Source organism: Leuresthes tenuis, unplaced genomic scaffold (assembly GCF_036924035.1).
Source record: "Leuresthes tenuis unplaced genomic scaffold, fLeuTen1.0.hap1 SCAF_5, whole genome shotgun sequence".
In the NCBI taxonomy this organism is placed as follows: domain Eukaryota; kingdom Metazoa; phylum Chordata; class Actinopteri; order Atheriniformes; family Atherinopsidae; genus Leuresthes; species Leuresthes tenuis.
In genome coordinates, this window is record NW_027325359.1 from 11,928,119 (window position 1) to 11,942,832 (window position 14,714).

At 41.9% G+C, this 14,714-nt stretch overlaps 1 protein-coding gene across 1 annotated transcript; it reads left to right on the top strand.

Annotated features, from left to right (window-relative positions):
- The first annotated feature begins 1,142 nt into the window (after positions 1-1,142).
- LOC140307246 (cingulin-like protein 1) lies at positions 1,143-14,712 on the top strand. The gene is made up of 19 exons (XM_072386034.1): positions 1,143-1,230; positions 3,400-4,410; positions 4,484-4,578; positions 6,491-6,596; positions 6,702-6,797; positions 6,896-7,044; positions 8,030-8,171; positions 8,278-8,490; positions 8,581-8,787; positions 8,944-9,048; positions 9,142-9,294; positions 9,502-9,672; positions 9,985-10,137; positions 11,839-11,928; positions 12,730-12,813; positions 13,383-13,507; positions 13,794-13,902; positions 13,997-14,160; positions 14,255-14,712. Exons 2-19 carry the CDS (start codon positions 3,427-3,429, stop codon positions 14,331-14,333), a joined length of 3,225 nt encoding a protein of 1,074 aa, XP_072242135.1. The 5' UTR covers positions 1,143-1,230; positions 3,400-3,426; the 3' UTR covers positions 14,334-14,712.
- The last annotated feature ends 2 nt before the right edge of the window (positions 14,713-14,714 follow it).

Consider the following 14,714-nt stretch of genomic DNA (forward strand, 5'->3'; position numbering starts at 1 on the left):
TTATTGTCAGCCAAGATGCTGAAGCAATGTGTTTTAAAAACACACATCTGGACTTTGAAACAACTTGATTTCTTCTTTTATAAGTCATTCTGTTGTAGATTTGCTGATGTGTTTGGGATCATTGTCCTGTTGATGACCCAATTTCATCCAAGCTTTAGCTGTCGGACAGATGGCCTCACATTTGACTCTAAAATATTTTGGTATGTAGTGGAAACTTGTGAGTCAATTCAATGACAACAAGGTGTCCAGGTCCTGTGGTTGAAAAACAAGCCCGAAGCATCACCTCTCCACCACCGTGCTTGACAGTTGATATGAGGTGTTTGTCCTGATATGCTGTGGCTTTTGAGCCGTTAATCAATTAATTTGATTATTTGGCTGGTGCGTACCCTCTTAATTCTCATGTTTGCAGTAAAGGTGACCAAAGTTTTTCACACGCTGCTCCTGTATTTTGGCTGATTTGGACCAGATGTATATCTAAAAAAAAAAACATTTTTTTCAATGTTCTGTTCAAATCAAAAGTGGTTGTTTTCCACATGGCTGCATCTTATTTTAGCCTTAAAGGTTAAAGAATCATCTTATGTGTGTGAGCGTTCAAAGAAACCTGAAAGGTGACAAGTAGATGTAACTATAACAGAAAAAAAAAAAAAAAAAAAAAATAAAATGATCCAATTTACACACCAATTTCTTTCCACAACAGATACAATGGTTTTTCTCTTCATATTTTTTACTTACGGAAATATAGTATACAGGGATAAGAATGTAACGCAGAACAGAATTATGCTTCCTCTAAAGTTAAGTGCAATGGTGGCATATGCAGAACTGCTGATAAACTGCTTTTTGTTTTCAAAAATAAGGAGTGGCATTAAACGTAGCCTACGCGTTCTTAAATCTTCCTTAATCCTCTGAAAACCTGGAATGAGTCCAATTCCAATGCTGCTCGGGACTTAATTTGATCATTATAATAGAATCATTTAAACAGTTATTTCTGATGTTCTTATCATAGGCTCCTACAGCGTTGACACATGACATCACATTGAGCACTAAGCAGCAGCAGCAGTCATATGACGAAAGAGACGGGGGTGAACGCCTCTCAGAGCCGGGGATGAACGCCTCTCAGAGCCGGGGGTAAACGCCTCTCAGAGCTGGGCAGAGTAGTGTCCGGACGGAGGCAGTCCAGTCTGATCGGACAGGGGAGGAAGACTCACCGCTCACACTGGACACACTCAGCGGGTAAGTTTCTGATCGATTGGGACCAAGATCCGCTCGAAGCTGCTGACTCTGTTGCGATTTACCATCTGCTGTGATCAACAATGCGTTTAAATATTTAGTTTGAACCTCTTTAACCTACATCGTTTCCACTTCCTGCAGGCATTCAACACTAAAACATAGTTTTCGTGTGTGTGTGCGTGTGTGTGTGTTGGGCCAAACACGATTTATGAGTTTTATATAAAAACATTTTAAAAAACTATTTTCTGTCCATTTTTTGTAGTGGAGTGAAATGGATGTAAAATTGGATAAAAGCAGTTGGACAGTTTGTATAGTTTACATACAGCTTGCCTGCACAGTGAAATAAAGGAACAAATAAGCTCTTCACAGTATACTTGCCTAACGCTGAGAACTTGATTGTTACAGTCACTTTAATATAGGTAGAGCAGACTTTAGACAGGTTTTCTTAGCTTTAAATTATGTTTGAGTTGATAAATAATTTAGGTGTCAACAGAACATCCGTCAGATTGATTGTAAAGCTGTAATTCATCAGGACATCCTCCTCCAGTGAAAGTTATCCAACTTTTAACCACCAAAATAATTTATTAGCTGCTTTCTCACGTTAGTGGAAGAGTCCACAAAAAGGGACTTTGGGATGGATTTATGTGTTTGTTACAAGATTAAAGCATGCGTCCCATTGAAGGAAGATTTTCAATAACCTGGTAACTCAAAATAATTACTGCCCTACAGCTTAACTGTGAAGATGCTATAACACACACAAAAAGTTCCACAGAATTCAGGTTTAAAACAACCTGGTATTGCATCAAAATGTGTTTTTTTTTAGTTACATTTGGTCCATAAAGCAATTAATCTCTAAATTTTGGAAAGGGGCCTCATGTTTTGGAGGCACATCATTGGAGCAGAGATTGTACGTCTCTGACAAGGTTTAGCGATTCTTGTTGAAAGTGTCTATTTCATCCCAAACTACAGCCTTTTCATACCGACATGATGAATGTTGTTGCCAAAGTCTGATAAAACAACTAATAGAAAAGTGAACGGAGAAGGAAAAAAATTTAAACAAGTGTGGAAATCACAGGAAGATGCATTTTAAGATTAAATGAAAAAAAAAGATCTTAACATGCTTGAAAAAGAAAAACTGAACTGCCTCTGAGTCTAAAAAGCATTAGGATTCGGGGTGGGACACAAATTTTGCCTCCTGGGTGAACTTTATGTGACCTAGGACACAACCGCCCCACCAACCTCCTGACGCAGTCTTTAGCCAAGTTAATGCAACAAGATTTTTCTTACATGCTTTTCAAAAGTTCGATGTTGCTGAAAGGAGCCCCAATCTTGAGGTAGATGGGAGGAGTCAGTGAGGAGCGACAGCCAATGAACACAAGGGACAGGATGAGGGGAATATTTGAAGGGGAATACATTTTTTAAAAATGCACTGCAAGTTGTCCACAGATCGTGATTGCATGCAGTTTTCCTTTTACCTCCAATAGAAAATGACAAGGAGAAAAACAACATAATCGCTTTGAGACTATGTTGGACTCTGATAAATTTAAGTTCATGTGATTAAGGGTGAGTATTGATAAAGCAAACAGTGAGTCCTGATTAGTCCTTTTTGAAGAGCCATAATGGAGAATAATCAAAGAAGAGTTTTGCTGATCATAGAAATGTGCTACACTCTGTAATATTATGCATTCAAAGTGTCCCTGCCCAGGATGGACGGTTTTAAGATGGTACCACATTGGTTACTACACAACACCTCTTGTGTTCGGGTGTTTCAGCCTCACAGTAGCGTATTTGTTGACAAGCGTTTCCCTCGAGTGTCATAGCATGAAGTGGGTGACGACACCTCGGTGACCCCGGCCAGTTGTAGTCGTCATGCTGTTGGTTCGGCTTTGTCTGTACAATAGTGCCCTGTCATTAGCACACAGAAGGAGCTGTTTTCATTGCACAGCAATATCAGCCTCTCACAGGTGGCTTCGTGTCTGTCTTTATGCTGGCTGAGTTCAACTGGGTGAGGAGCTCCCAGGATGTCTGTCGCTGTACACACTGGAGCTCTCACACTGCTTCAGTGTTTTGTAAACAGCTTATTTAGCCTGACCAGCCTGATGCATCAGTTTTCAATTCATTCTCCCATGCAGGGCCAGTTTCCTTTTTAACATGCCTGTCTGTTTTCACTAGATTATCTGTGAATCCAGCAGAGGCAGGATGGAGTCTCACAGACTAAGCAGCTCTTCGGATGTAAGGCTACAGAAGGGCTACATCCTGCAGAACAGCCCTCGAGGCAGCCAAGACAACCAGTTTGGAGTGAGGATCCAGGTTCAGGGCATCAAAGGTCAACCTTTTGTGGTTTTGAACAGCTCCGGACAGGAGAGCCACAAGGACGTTTCTGTCATAACTCACCAGGAAGGGTACAACCCAGGCATGGTGAGGAGGTCTGTGGATGAAAGACAGTCTCCATCCGAGCCTCAGAGGCCTGCCAACTCTTCTGTGTTTCATTATCAGAAACACCCAGAGATCCTACAACCTTATGACCCTGAAAGTAATAGCCTGAACCTCGTCCCTCCTTCTCAAGCAGCCTCATTTTCTCGGCCTGGGCAGCTACACACTGGCCTTCTTTCTGAGAGAACCCAGGCTACTCATATAGCCAAGCCAAGGATCCCGCTGCCTGCTGAGGGCCCAGAACTAGATCCAGCTGAGGTTGCTCAAAACAAGATACCTCACTCAGGTGGGCATGTTCCTGCACGGTTCCCAACCTCAGTGGACTCAGACTCCATCATGTCTGTAGGAAAGCTAATAAGTCAGTTTAACAGCAATCTTCGGAGGGGAAGGGGTCCAAGGAATAGACTGGACCCGGAAGCGTGTCGGCGGTCACGCAGTGTGGACAGCAGTCAATCCTCAGATTCCTCCTTGCCATCTTCTCCAAGCAGGACCTCATCCATGAAGGGTATCAGGGCAGAAACCCCAGGTGTGATATATCCTCCTGGCTCGGCCAGGGCTCGACTCCTTGGTGGAGAAGCCACTTTGACAAGAAAGGTGGAGGAGAGTCAGCCGAGGACATTGTTCAAGGGACAACACGGCAAAGAGACTGTATCATTACAGGCTGCAAAACCCCCTCTCAGAGGAGAAAACCCCTCTGTGTCCAGGCCGTGTGATGATCAATCTGCTGAATCTGAGGAACCTGACGCACCGGTAAAATTTTTTTTGAAGAGCCAGAGTTTTCTTTGAAAAGGTTGTATTTATTTGCGGTATCTGTCCTAAACAGGTCACTCCTGATCTCCTGAAAGGGCGGCAGGAGCTCTCAACTGATCCACCCGAAGACACAACAAAGCAAATACTGATCACTTTCCTGAAGGATGGGTAAGTGCCTCTCAGCTTTCTGCACTTTAAAGTCAGCAACACCTGATGCAACCTGTCATTGTACCTGTGCCCATGTTTAGAGAGCACCTCAGGTCTTGGGTTAAGTTGGAGCAGCAGTTCAACATTTTGCGACTATGTGACAAGTTTAATCAGTTCGGTAAATATGAAAAGACTTCAAGGTTAGCTTAGCATTAGGACCGGGCCGCTTTATTTGTTCAGCTTTTAAACACACAAATTGCAAACAGGGAAGAATAGCTGTCATGACATTGTGCAAATTGAATGAAAAAACATGTAGGGATCCTTGGCAAATATAAGCTCCTGGTTATAGTTTTTATGTTTGGCGTGTAGATATATTTAAGGGGTTATTTACATCATCTCAATGATTGCGTATTTTATGTAGAATATTTTTTGCATAAATAAAACCCAAAACATTTACAGGTTAAGTAACATTTACAGTAAGCGGAGAAGTAAAGCCTACTAAAAGTAGCAAAAGATTAGACAATGTAAAAAAATGACACTGAAATACTTTACTTGGTCATTTATTAGTTCAGAAAAAAGGATTTCCAGTCAGTTGGATGAAAAAAAAAACGAGACATGGCCGTGGACATAAGTCTGGTCTTAATCTTGTGGATATAAAGTGGATATAATGTGTTTGTTCATTTTGTGTGTCATTGCACAAGCAAAAGGTATTTCTGAGGACCTCAGAAAAACACTGTTGATGCTCATCAGGCTAGAAAGGGTAACAAAACCATACTGACACAGTTTAGACTCCATTAATCCACAGGCAGACAGATTGTGCTCAAATGGCGGGAATGAGATCACTCCAAAAACAAAGAGATTAAGTCTGTGGGGTCGCAAAGAAACCCAGATTTTCAACTATTTAAGACCTCTCATATTGGATAATGTTTATGCTCTGATTCCACCATTAAGATAACACTGAACAGTTTATCTTCTCTATAAAGAGCATTGCTGCCTGTTTTGTCGCTTGACAAAGTTCACACAGTCAAACTGGAGGGCTCCTAGAAAATTGTTTTGTACAAACAGAACTTACTGCAATTGGGCTATGGTAATAATCCCATCACTGTTGATGCAGCAATGGCTTCTGAATTATACCACCAATTCTAAAGAACAACTTTAGGATATCTGTCTGTAAACTGACTCTTAAGACGAAGTGGATAATCCTGTAAGACAACTCTCGACACACAAACTGCTCTACCAAAGACAAATAAAGCTTTAGAGTAGGAATAGCCAGATCAAAGCTTTAAACTTAATCCAATAGGCCTGGAGTCAGCAGAGCACGTGAGAAAACCCATGGAAATTGAAGCTGAAGCTGTTGAAGCTGTTTACGAGCTGCCATTCACAGAAATAAAGAAACAGACAGATTCTATGCCATTAGAACAATTGAAAAGAGTTGGGTTATTCAGTCTGTTTTTAAAATAACTCCATAAAATGACCCTTTTTCACCCCATCTCAAAGCTTTCTTTTAGTGATGAGTTTGTGGTTGTGATCATGTGGTGGAGTAAGAATCTGGCTGCTGCTCCAGCTGTGCGCACTCATTCACGCAGTAGTCAGGAATGCAGAGCATGAACATGTTTTTTTTACTGATAAAATAACTCCTTCACATGGAAAACGTCAAACATCCACCAGTGCCTGTTTTATGCCATTTTGAAATATTTGCTGAAATATAGCTATTATCTGCTGTAGACCTTAGACAGGTCAAGTAAAAAAAAAAGTTGCATATTTTCTTTTCCCCATACCTTAAATAAGACAAATCCACACCTCTAAGAGGTCCTGCACTGCCATAAATCATGCTTTTACTCAGCAGCTGCTAAAATATAATTCTGTCATCACACCCTATTCATACTCTTACCATGTTTGTGACCTTTTTTCTTTCTTTTTTTTTGCATCTCAGGACAACTGATGATGACTCCACCATCCAAAGAAAAGTCAGCTTGCTGCTTGCAAGAATAAACAAGCTCAAATGGAGGACAGCTGAGAGTGTGGAGGAGGAGGAGAAAGTGAGACGTTACCAAAGTTGACCGCTGTTCAGCATGATCTATGTCTTTGGTTTACACCCCTGATGACACTGTGGATTGTTGGATATCTCTTTTTCAAATATGTAGGTATATGCAACAGAGGCGAGGCTGCTGCAGGACAAACGGACAGCTCTGGAAAAAGAAGTGTCTCAATTAAAGCAAAAACTGGAAATTGAGATAAAGGTGCTGCACAACTCCATCCTGCTGATTCAACTCCCGACAACTCACTTCCTGTTCCTGTGACTCATTGTGTTCCCTCCTGTTGTTCTTGTGTTGTGCAGAATGAAATGACTTTAGCCAAGGCTTTTGAGAAGGCAAGGACTGAGAAGAAGAAACTTCAGGAGGAGTTGACCAAAAGTCAGGCAGAGCTCTCCAAACTCAGGAACAAACTTGCTGAAATTGAGGCAGAACTTCAGTCCACTAAACAGGAGTAAGCACGGTTTGAAAGTAAAGCACTGTTTATTGAAGATACTCGCATCAGCTGAAAGAGTCTGCAATTAAATCTTGGAGGAACAGAGCTAATGTGAATACTCTGACCAGCTCCTTAGACTTAGACTGTTGGACTCCCAAAAATCTGTTTTTCTTCTTTTATTTTTCTTTCTTTTTTCAGTTTAATAGAAATGGACACTGTTTATGCAGGTCATTATCATCTGGTTACAGGAATACTCTATCTGTTGTGCTGATACTCTTTCTTATCAAGAATCAAATAACAATGTTGTTGCCATTTTCACACAATATCACGCAGGACAAGTTGTTAGTTAGCTTAGTGTAGAAAAAAGACGAGAACCAGGATAAGCTGGCCTGCTGTTTCCTGTCCTCTGGAAGTTTTTGCTCCTGACCTTTGAGTCACATGATTCACATAAAAAGCATGTGCTTTTCTTGTATATGGATCAAATGAATAAGAGTAGCTGCCATGTAGATTCTGTTGCATTTGGACAGAGCCAGGCTAACTGTTTACCCAGCTCCAGTTTACCTAGCTCCATTTAAAGACACTTAAGGTTTAAGTGTCTTGCCCAAGGACACTTGAACACACAAATTGGACAAGCTGTGGATCAAACTGCACAACCTTCCACTTGGCAGATGATCGCTCTTCCTCGTGTGTTACAGCTGCCCCAATTGACACAGACCAAGTGAAATGAGATCTTAATGAAACAACAAGCGGATATAAACTGCAAAAGTAAACAGAATAGCATGCACCTTGACTCAAAGCCATATTTCACTTTGTTTAATTTAGCCACTGCTCATCCGCATCAGTTATTCAAGTGAAGTCAGATATAGGACATTTCTGTCTAAGTGTGCAGATATCTTTTTTGTCTAGTTGTATCGAGCATCTTCATGTAACCTTAAAGAACGGCAAGCAAGCGTTTCTCCTAGATCTCAAATATGTATCTCCTGCATTTATGTCATGTTGTTAGGCTGACTCAGATGAAGTCAGAGAAAGAAAGATCTAAGGCAGAGATGAAAGACCTTCAGCAGCAGCTGTCTGAGATGCACGATGAGTTGGACCAAGCTAAGAGGGCAGAAGTGATAAATACAGAAAAAGAAGTCCTTCTTCGGGTAAGTAAAACCTCATGGACCAGAAAAAAACTCCCAAATCAGCAGCAGCTGGAAAAGTTTCTCACCTGACCCGTGACTCTTTGTTTGCTGGGGTTTTATTTGTCAGGATTTGGCACAGCTGCGTGGGGACTTTCACCAGATACTACAGGTGAAAGAGGAGCAGGAGGAGGTGCTGCACCACACGGAGAGGGAACTTAGTGACCTGAAGGGGGCGCTTAAAGAGGAGGTGCAGACTCACGATCAATACATAGCTGCTCTGAAGGAAGAATATGAACAGGAGATTGAGAAGCTGCTAAGGGACTTAGACGTTGCTAAAGAGGTAAAAGACAAGATTTTCTCTATTTTCAAGCAGTAATAATGTGTTTTGTTTTAAAATTTGATCAATTGGCTTCTTTATTCGATCTCCTAGAGCAATGCTGTGCTGGGTCAGGAAAAGGTTGTGGCAGAGGAGGAGAGAGGTACAGCCAAGGTGCAGCTGAAGGAGCTCAGCCAGGTGAGAGATCACCTGAGAGGAAAGGTCAGAGAGCTCAACGACAAGGTGGAGCAACTGAGTCAGGCGATCCAGGAGTCTAAAACCACGGAGAGACTGATGGAGCAGAGAGCAAAGCAGCTGGAGGTGGGGAGAAGATGTGGGTGGCGATAGAGAGATACAGCTGAAACAAACATGAGCATAATATCTGATTGAATTTTTGTTTCCAGATTCCTTTGATCAGAGTTTATCCCACAAATTAGATCATTTTCACATATCCCGTTTGTTCCCCTCCTTCCTCAGAGGGAAAAGCAGCAGGTGGAGGAGATGCTGAATGATGTGAGGAGGAACGAGGAGGAGATGTGTCAGTCTAACCAGTCTTTGCTTTCTCGCTTGGAAGATGTGCAGGTAACAAGACACAAATGTTCAGAATAAATAGCCTAACATAATTGATGTCGAGAATTGATGTCTGGGATCGTGGATTATTCCTCTGTTTTTTAGAGTAAGCTGGCTAAACTAAACCATGAACACAAGGAGCTGAAAGAGAAACTCAAGGAAGAGAGGAAACAAATTGAGGAGCTGTGGAGGGAAAAAACTGAACTGGAGGATGAGAGGAGCCTACAGGACAGGACTATGGAGCAACTGCAGAGGAAGGTGAGAAGTGAAAATGTTCTCTTTTTGACTCACAAGGACCCATCCTTGTGAGAGAATTCCACATATTTAATTTTAAACAGGCTTTTTAGGCATGAGATCAGGCGAAACAGCCGATAATGTGTATGCTTACATGCTTCTTTAATCCCACATGTCCACATATCCAAAGACATTCATTTATCTGAGCTCTCTGCTTATCTGCCGCTTCAGATGAATAACATCATGGAGGAGTGCGAGGTGTCCACAGATGTACTTCAGAACCAGGTCGATGAGGCCAAAGAGAGGAGTCAGAGGGAGTTGGCTGAGCTGCGGAGACAGCTGCAGGAAAAGGGAGCAGAGCTGGAGAAATCCAGACAGGCAGCCAAAAAACTGCAGGAAGAGGTGTGGTACTCATTGTCTCGGATTCATCATTTTGATTGGCTCAGCTGTCTGAGTCCCCGATTAAATAACAAATCAAATACAAAGTGAAAAAGATTTGTTTTCCAATATCTTTGAGTTTGTTTTTTTAATGATGTGGAGATCGTAAATCGAATCTCTTAAAGTTTTGTGTAATGTGTGTGAACAAGAGATTAAATTGAAATGACACAAAGATCAGACAGAACTTTAGAAGGCGGACTCCCCACTTCTCGCCATCAATGCATGCTGCTTTATCTTGATTTACTTGTTTGAGTTTCTGGTCTGTTCTCTGGCCAGCTGCTTCCTTTGGAGGAGGATCTGCGGCGGTGCCGCAGAGAGCAGCAGGAGGCCCAGCTGAGGGGGCGGCAGCTGGAGCAGAGGGTGGGGGAGCTGGAGGAGAGGAACGGGGCCGCACTGGAGGAGCGAGAGCGGCAGGTCAAACTCATGGAGGTATTACTGCACTAAAGGAACACTACAAACAATGTGGATATAAGGTGTCACCGTTGGGTGAAAACAAAAGCAGAAAGATCAAAGCAAGTAAAAAATGCTGCTGCTGAGCTTTGCTCCCTCTTTACTGATTCTAAATTGCAAAAAATGTCATTCTTACTGTTTCTTTTAGCATTTGTTTGCAATTCATAAACATTTGATAAATTGTTTACATAGTATTCATTCAAAGAAAGAACATTTTATAGTTTTACAGCTATGTTTTACGATGTTCGTCTTTTCGTATTATACACCCCCGTTTGCTTTATCTCACAGAGAGAGATGAATGATAAACATTTAGATCTCCTTACAGCTACAAAATAGTCAGTTTTAAATCTTAAATGTTTAAGTGGTGCTTATAGATCGTAAATAAAGAGACTTAAAATTATGAGTCTACAACGGTCTTTTATAGGTATAATGTTCTTTTTGTTTAGATTATTGATACTCCTATGTCCTGAAAAACAGGATGAGACCCATAAATGTTGCTTACAGATAACCCTAAAACCAAATGATACAAAACACATCTGAGCTCGGAGCAGATCTAATCCTTGAATGGATTTAGGGTAGCCAAGGCTCAGATGGTAGAGCCGTTCGATGTTCAGCTCCTCCACATGTCAAAGTGTTGTTGGGGGAAACAGTGGACCCCACATTTCCCCTGATTTGCTCATCAGTGCGTGAATTTGCGTATGGCAGAGAATAAACATGTGCAGAGCACTTCGCAGAACCTAGCAGGCTTTTAATTCTTTGTCACAGTATCTCCACAATTTGACCCCAGTGACACAACAACGATTGTGTTTGGCCTTATTTTACACCTGTTTCCCACAGCAGACTCTCTAAATATGAATAATCTCTGAATACAGATTGGAAGTCAATTATTTTGGGCATTTTTCTGTAGCATTAAACTTCAGTTAGTGCTGGTTGTGAAGGCATTTCTGTATCCTCACACAAAAATTAATTTGAACTTTACTATTATAACTTAATTTTGTATTATCCAATGTTTCTTCAGTATTTCTTATTCCCCTTTTATTGTGTCATATTGTTCACAACATCTGCAAATAAAACAAATACTGTTCATGCAGAGGCACTACAAATACAAGTATACACAGCATCAACAGTTTGGAGCCAAGTGCTGAGTCTTGTGGAATCCTACAAATAATCTTCTCTTAGATTTGGGTTTTCCCACACAGCTATCATGAAGGTAACTCCTTAGTCATAAACGTGCAGTACCTCCAATGCAACATCTCTCTCTGTTTTCAAGTGTTTATCTGTTCAGATGCCCGTACCATAGCCCGTCTCTGTGAGCTGTATTGGTGCTGGTAACAACTTCTCACACCTCAGCTCTGTTCTTTCTGCTGACGACGAAACATTACACAAGAGCGTGCTCACTGTTGACACTGCATATCAACCGAGGAAGCTCATGTTTACTGTAAAAGAGTTATCAGACCTGTCTGAGAGTTCCAACAGATCCTCTTTCTCCCCCACCAACGCTTTCCTTTGTCAAACACTTGCTGCAGCAGAAAAATGCAGCAGAAAAAAGTCCTTTTGATTTTCTTAATGCATTTTAAATACATCACTGCCCACACCCCTAAGCCTTGTCCTATTGGCTTTGCTGGTCAACATTACAGTATAATACCGTGTAATACTTGTCATGTGTTCCCCTTCTCTCAGGGGCGTATCAGTCAGCTGGAAGAGGATCTTGATGAGGAGCACAGCAGTGCTGACCGCCTGATGGAGCGCCTAGACAAAACCAAAGAGCAGGCATGTTTCGCTGACGCTGTCTTGTGTGTTTTTCTTTTTTTTTGAAGCCAAAGCTCTCATTTTGCATTTGCAAACATTCATACATTTCCCCACTACATCCTATCACTCATATAATTATTGTTTCCAGTATGGCGACTCAGTCCTACATCTGTTTTCAATATAAACAGATGAAGGGCGGAGCGCTCAGATTTCCCTCCAGACAGTGACAGTGGTGCGTAGCACCTGGCTGCGAAACAAGAATTTTTCCTCATGTTCAGTTACAACTCACTACGAGTGGTCTGATATATGTGGTGTAACTTCAAATGTTATCTGAAGAGACTCATATATTCAGCGTCCATGTGAAGTAGGCCACCGTTCTCTGGAACAAAGTGGTGCAGACTAATTGAAACAAAGCACTTATTTTGGGTCCAGTGCAAAGACAAAAACAGCGAACTATTGTGAACCAGCTATTCACTCCCTTCACTGGGCCTCTAGATGTTATTAGCGACGAGATGTACTTCGATCTGATGTGGCCACTCAATACAGACAGCATTTCCTGTGAAGTCAGGAGTTATGCTGAACGTGTTTGTCACCTGATCTTGTTCTGTGTGATATCAAACAGCCATGTTTTCTGTCAATATTGAAGGAGAAACATATGAGGGGCTAGCTCATATTAAACTATGTGGTTACAAGTTGGCACTGAGCATAAGTGGTTCAGTGTCCACGTGTCTAACTGTGTTAACTCACTTAACAGTTGTGCTTTTTCATTGGGATTGAATGCTAAAAAACATGTTTCTCTCCGGGGGTTGGTGTGTGTGACAGATGGACCAGATGAGGAGCGAGTTGGTGCAGGAGCGAGCCTTTAGACAGGACCTAGAGTGTGACAAGATGAGCCTGGAGAGGCAGGTAATGATCCCTGCACCCTCACACGGCAACACTGAGTAAGATGGAGTAAGAGGCCAGAGTTAAGCCGGGAGGGCCTCTGCTCTGTCTCACGATTTATAAGAAAGCGGCTGCGGTCTGTTCATCCTTAGGCTATGTTCTGCCTCTCTGCCAAGTCACATGAAATCCATACAGGTAGCTTCTGTGTGGTCTTGAGACAAGCAAACAAACAAACCGTATGTCTGCCCAAGTTGAGCCTTGGCAGAAGAATCATTTCCTAATTAAAATTTCTTGAAGATAACCCTTGAGACCACCAACGAACACACGTCTGGTTTGTGATCCTTTATGACTTGTTAAAGACCCACTCATTTTGAGTCTCTTATTACACAGATTCACATGGTGACAGTTTAACGGCTCAGCTTCTACTAGTTTTTATTTCCAAACTACTTCATCTGAAGTCAATTGTGAAATTAGGAATTAACATCTGAAAGTGAAATTGAAATCAAGTGTGAAAACAAACTGGGTTAAGCCTATGAAGTGTGACGCTGCGGTGCTATCAGAGAAAAACAATAAGATAAGTGTTTTCTCATCAGAATAAAGACCTGAAGAGCAGACTGACTCATCTGGAAGGATCGCAGAGAACCAGTCAGGATTCACTCGTCTCCAAACTGAACAGTCGCATCCAGGAACTGGAGGAGAGGCTGCAAGGAGAAGAGAGGTGAGCAACAACGCATTCAAATATGAACTCAGAACTGTTAATGTTGTGTGGTAGAGGTATTTGTTTATTAACAGATTCATATACAAAGTATGTACGTGTCAGTGTAGGATAACACTGTGGATAAAAGCTCCATCCCATATGTATTGCTGGCTGTCGAAGCTGAACCCACTCATATCACTTTCCCTGTGGTTGTAAGAGTGAGAGTATCTCTCATCCGAACACAGGAGGGTGTTTGGTTACAGGGAGCTGCAGCAGCTATCTGATCTCTTGGTGCTTTTGCTCTCAGGGACAACAACAACCTGCAACAAGTCAGCCGTAAGCTGGAGCGCAGGGTGAAGGAGATGAGGATGCAGGCGGATGAGGAGCGCATCAACCTGCAGAGCCAGACAGATCAGGTATTCACATCTGAGGACATTGAGAAATAGAAATGAATCTGAGAGCAGGACACTTGACTCATCGTTCAGTATCTCACTTTGGTGAACTCGGCAGCTGACTCAGAGGCTGAAGACGGCGAAGAGGCAGATGGACGAGGCAGAGGAGGAGATCGAGCGTCTGGAGCACACTAAAAAGAAGCTGCAGAGAGAGCTTGATGAGCAGATGGAGGCCAACGAGCAGCTTCATGGCCAGCTAAGTGCGCTGCGGAATGAAATGAGGTGACATTCTGCCGTTAATATTCTGTTGCATTAAATCATGTTGTCATGCAGCTCTGAAAATATCATCCTTGTTTATTTCCTTTTGCATGAACAGGCGAAAGAAGAAATCCCCTTCCATCATCAAGGTTGTGGATGATGATGTGAATGACATGGATGACTTTGGATCTGACTGAGTGACTGACCTGGAAAAATGAACTGAACAGACATTTATGGACTCAGTAGAGCAATGTTGGACATACTATGAAGAAATATCGAAGATCATTCAGTTAACAACTCAGGTGTGACTTTTCCATTTTGACTTATATGGCATCTTGCCAAGGCTGACCTCTTGTGGCAATATTTATAATTACACCTTTCAAAACGGCAGGCCACTGCAGACTTATCTACTCAGAATGATTTATGTTTTACCTTATAAATTATTCTGCTACTACATGATTTAAGATGGCATAAACTACAAATCTTGAACAAATAACCAAATGTATTAAAATTCTTTTTCAACATTTGCCAGTGTGTATGCACTTACAGAAACTGAAATAAACACAGCTCTGTGATGT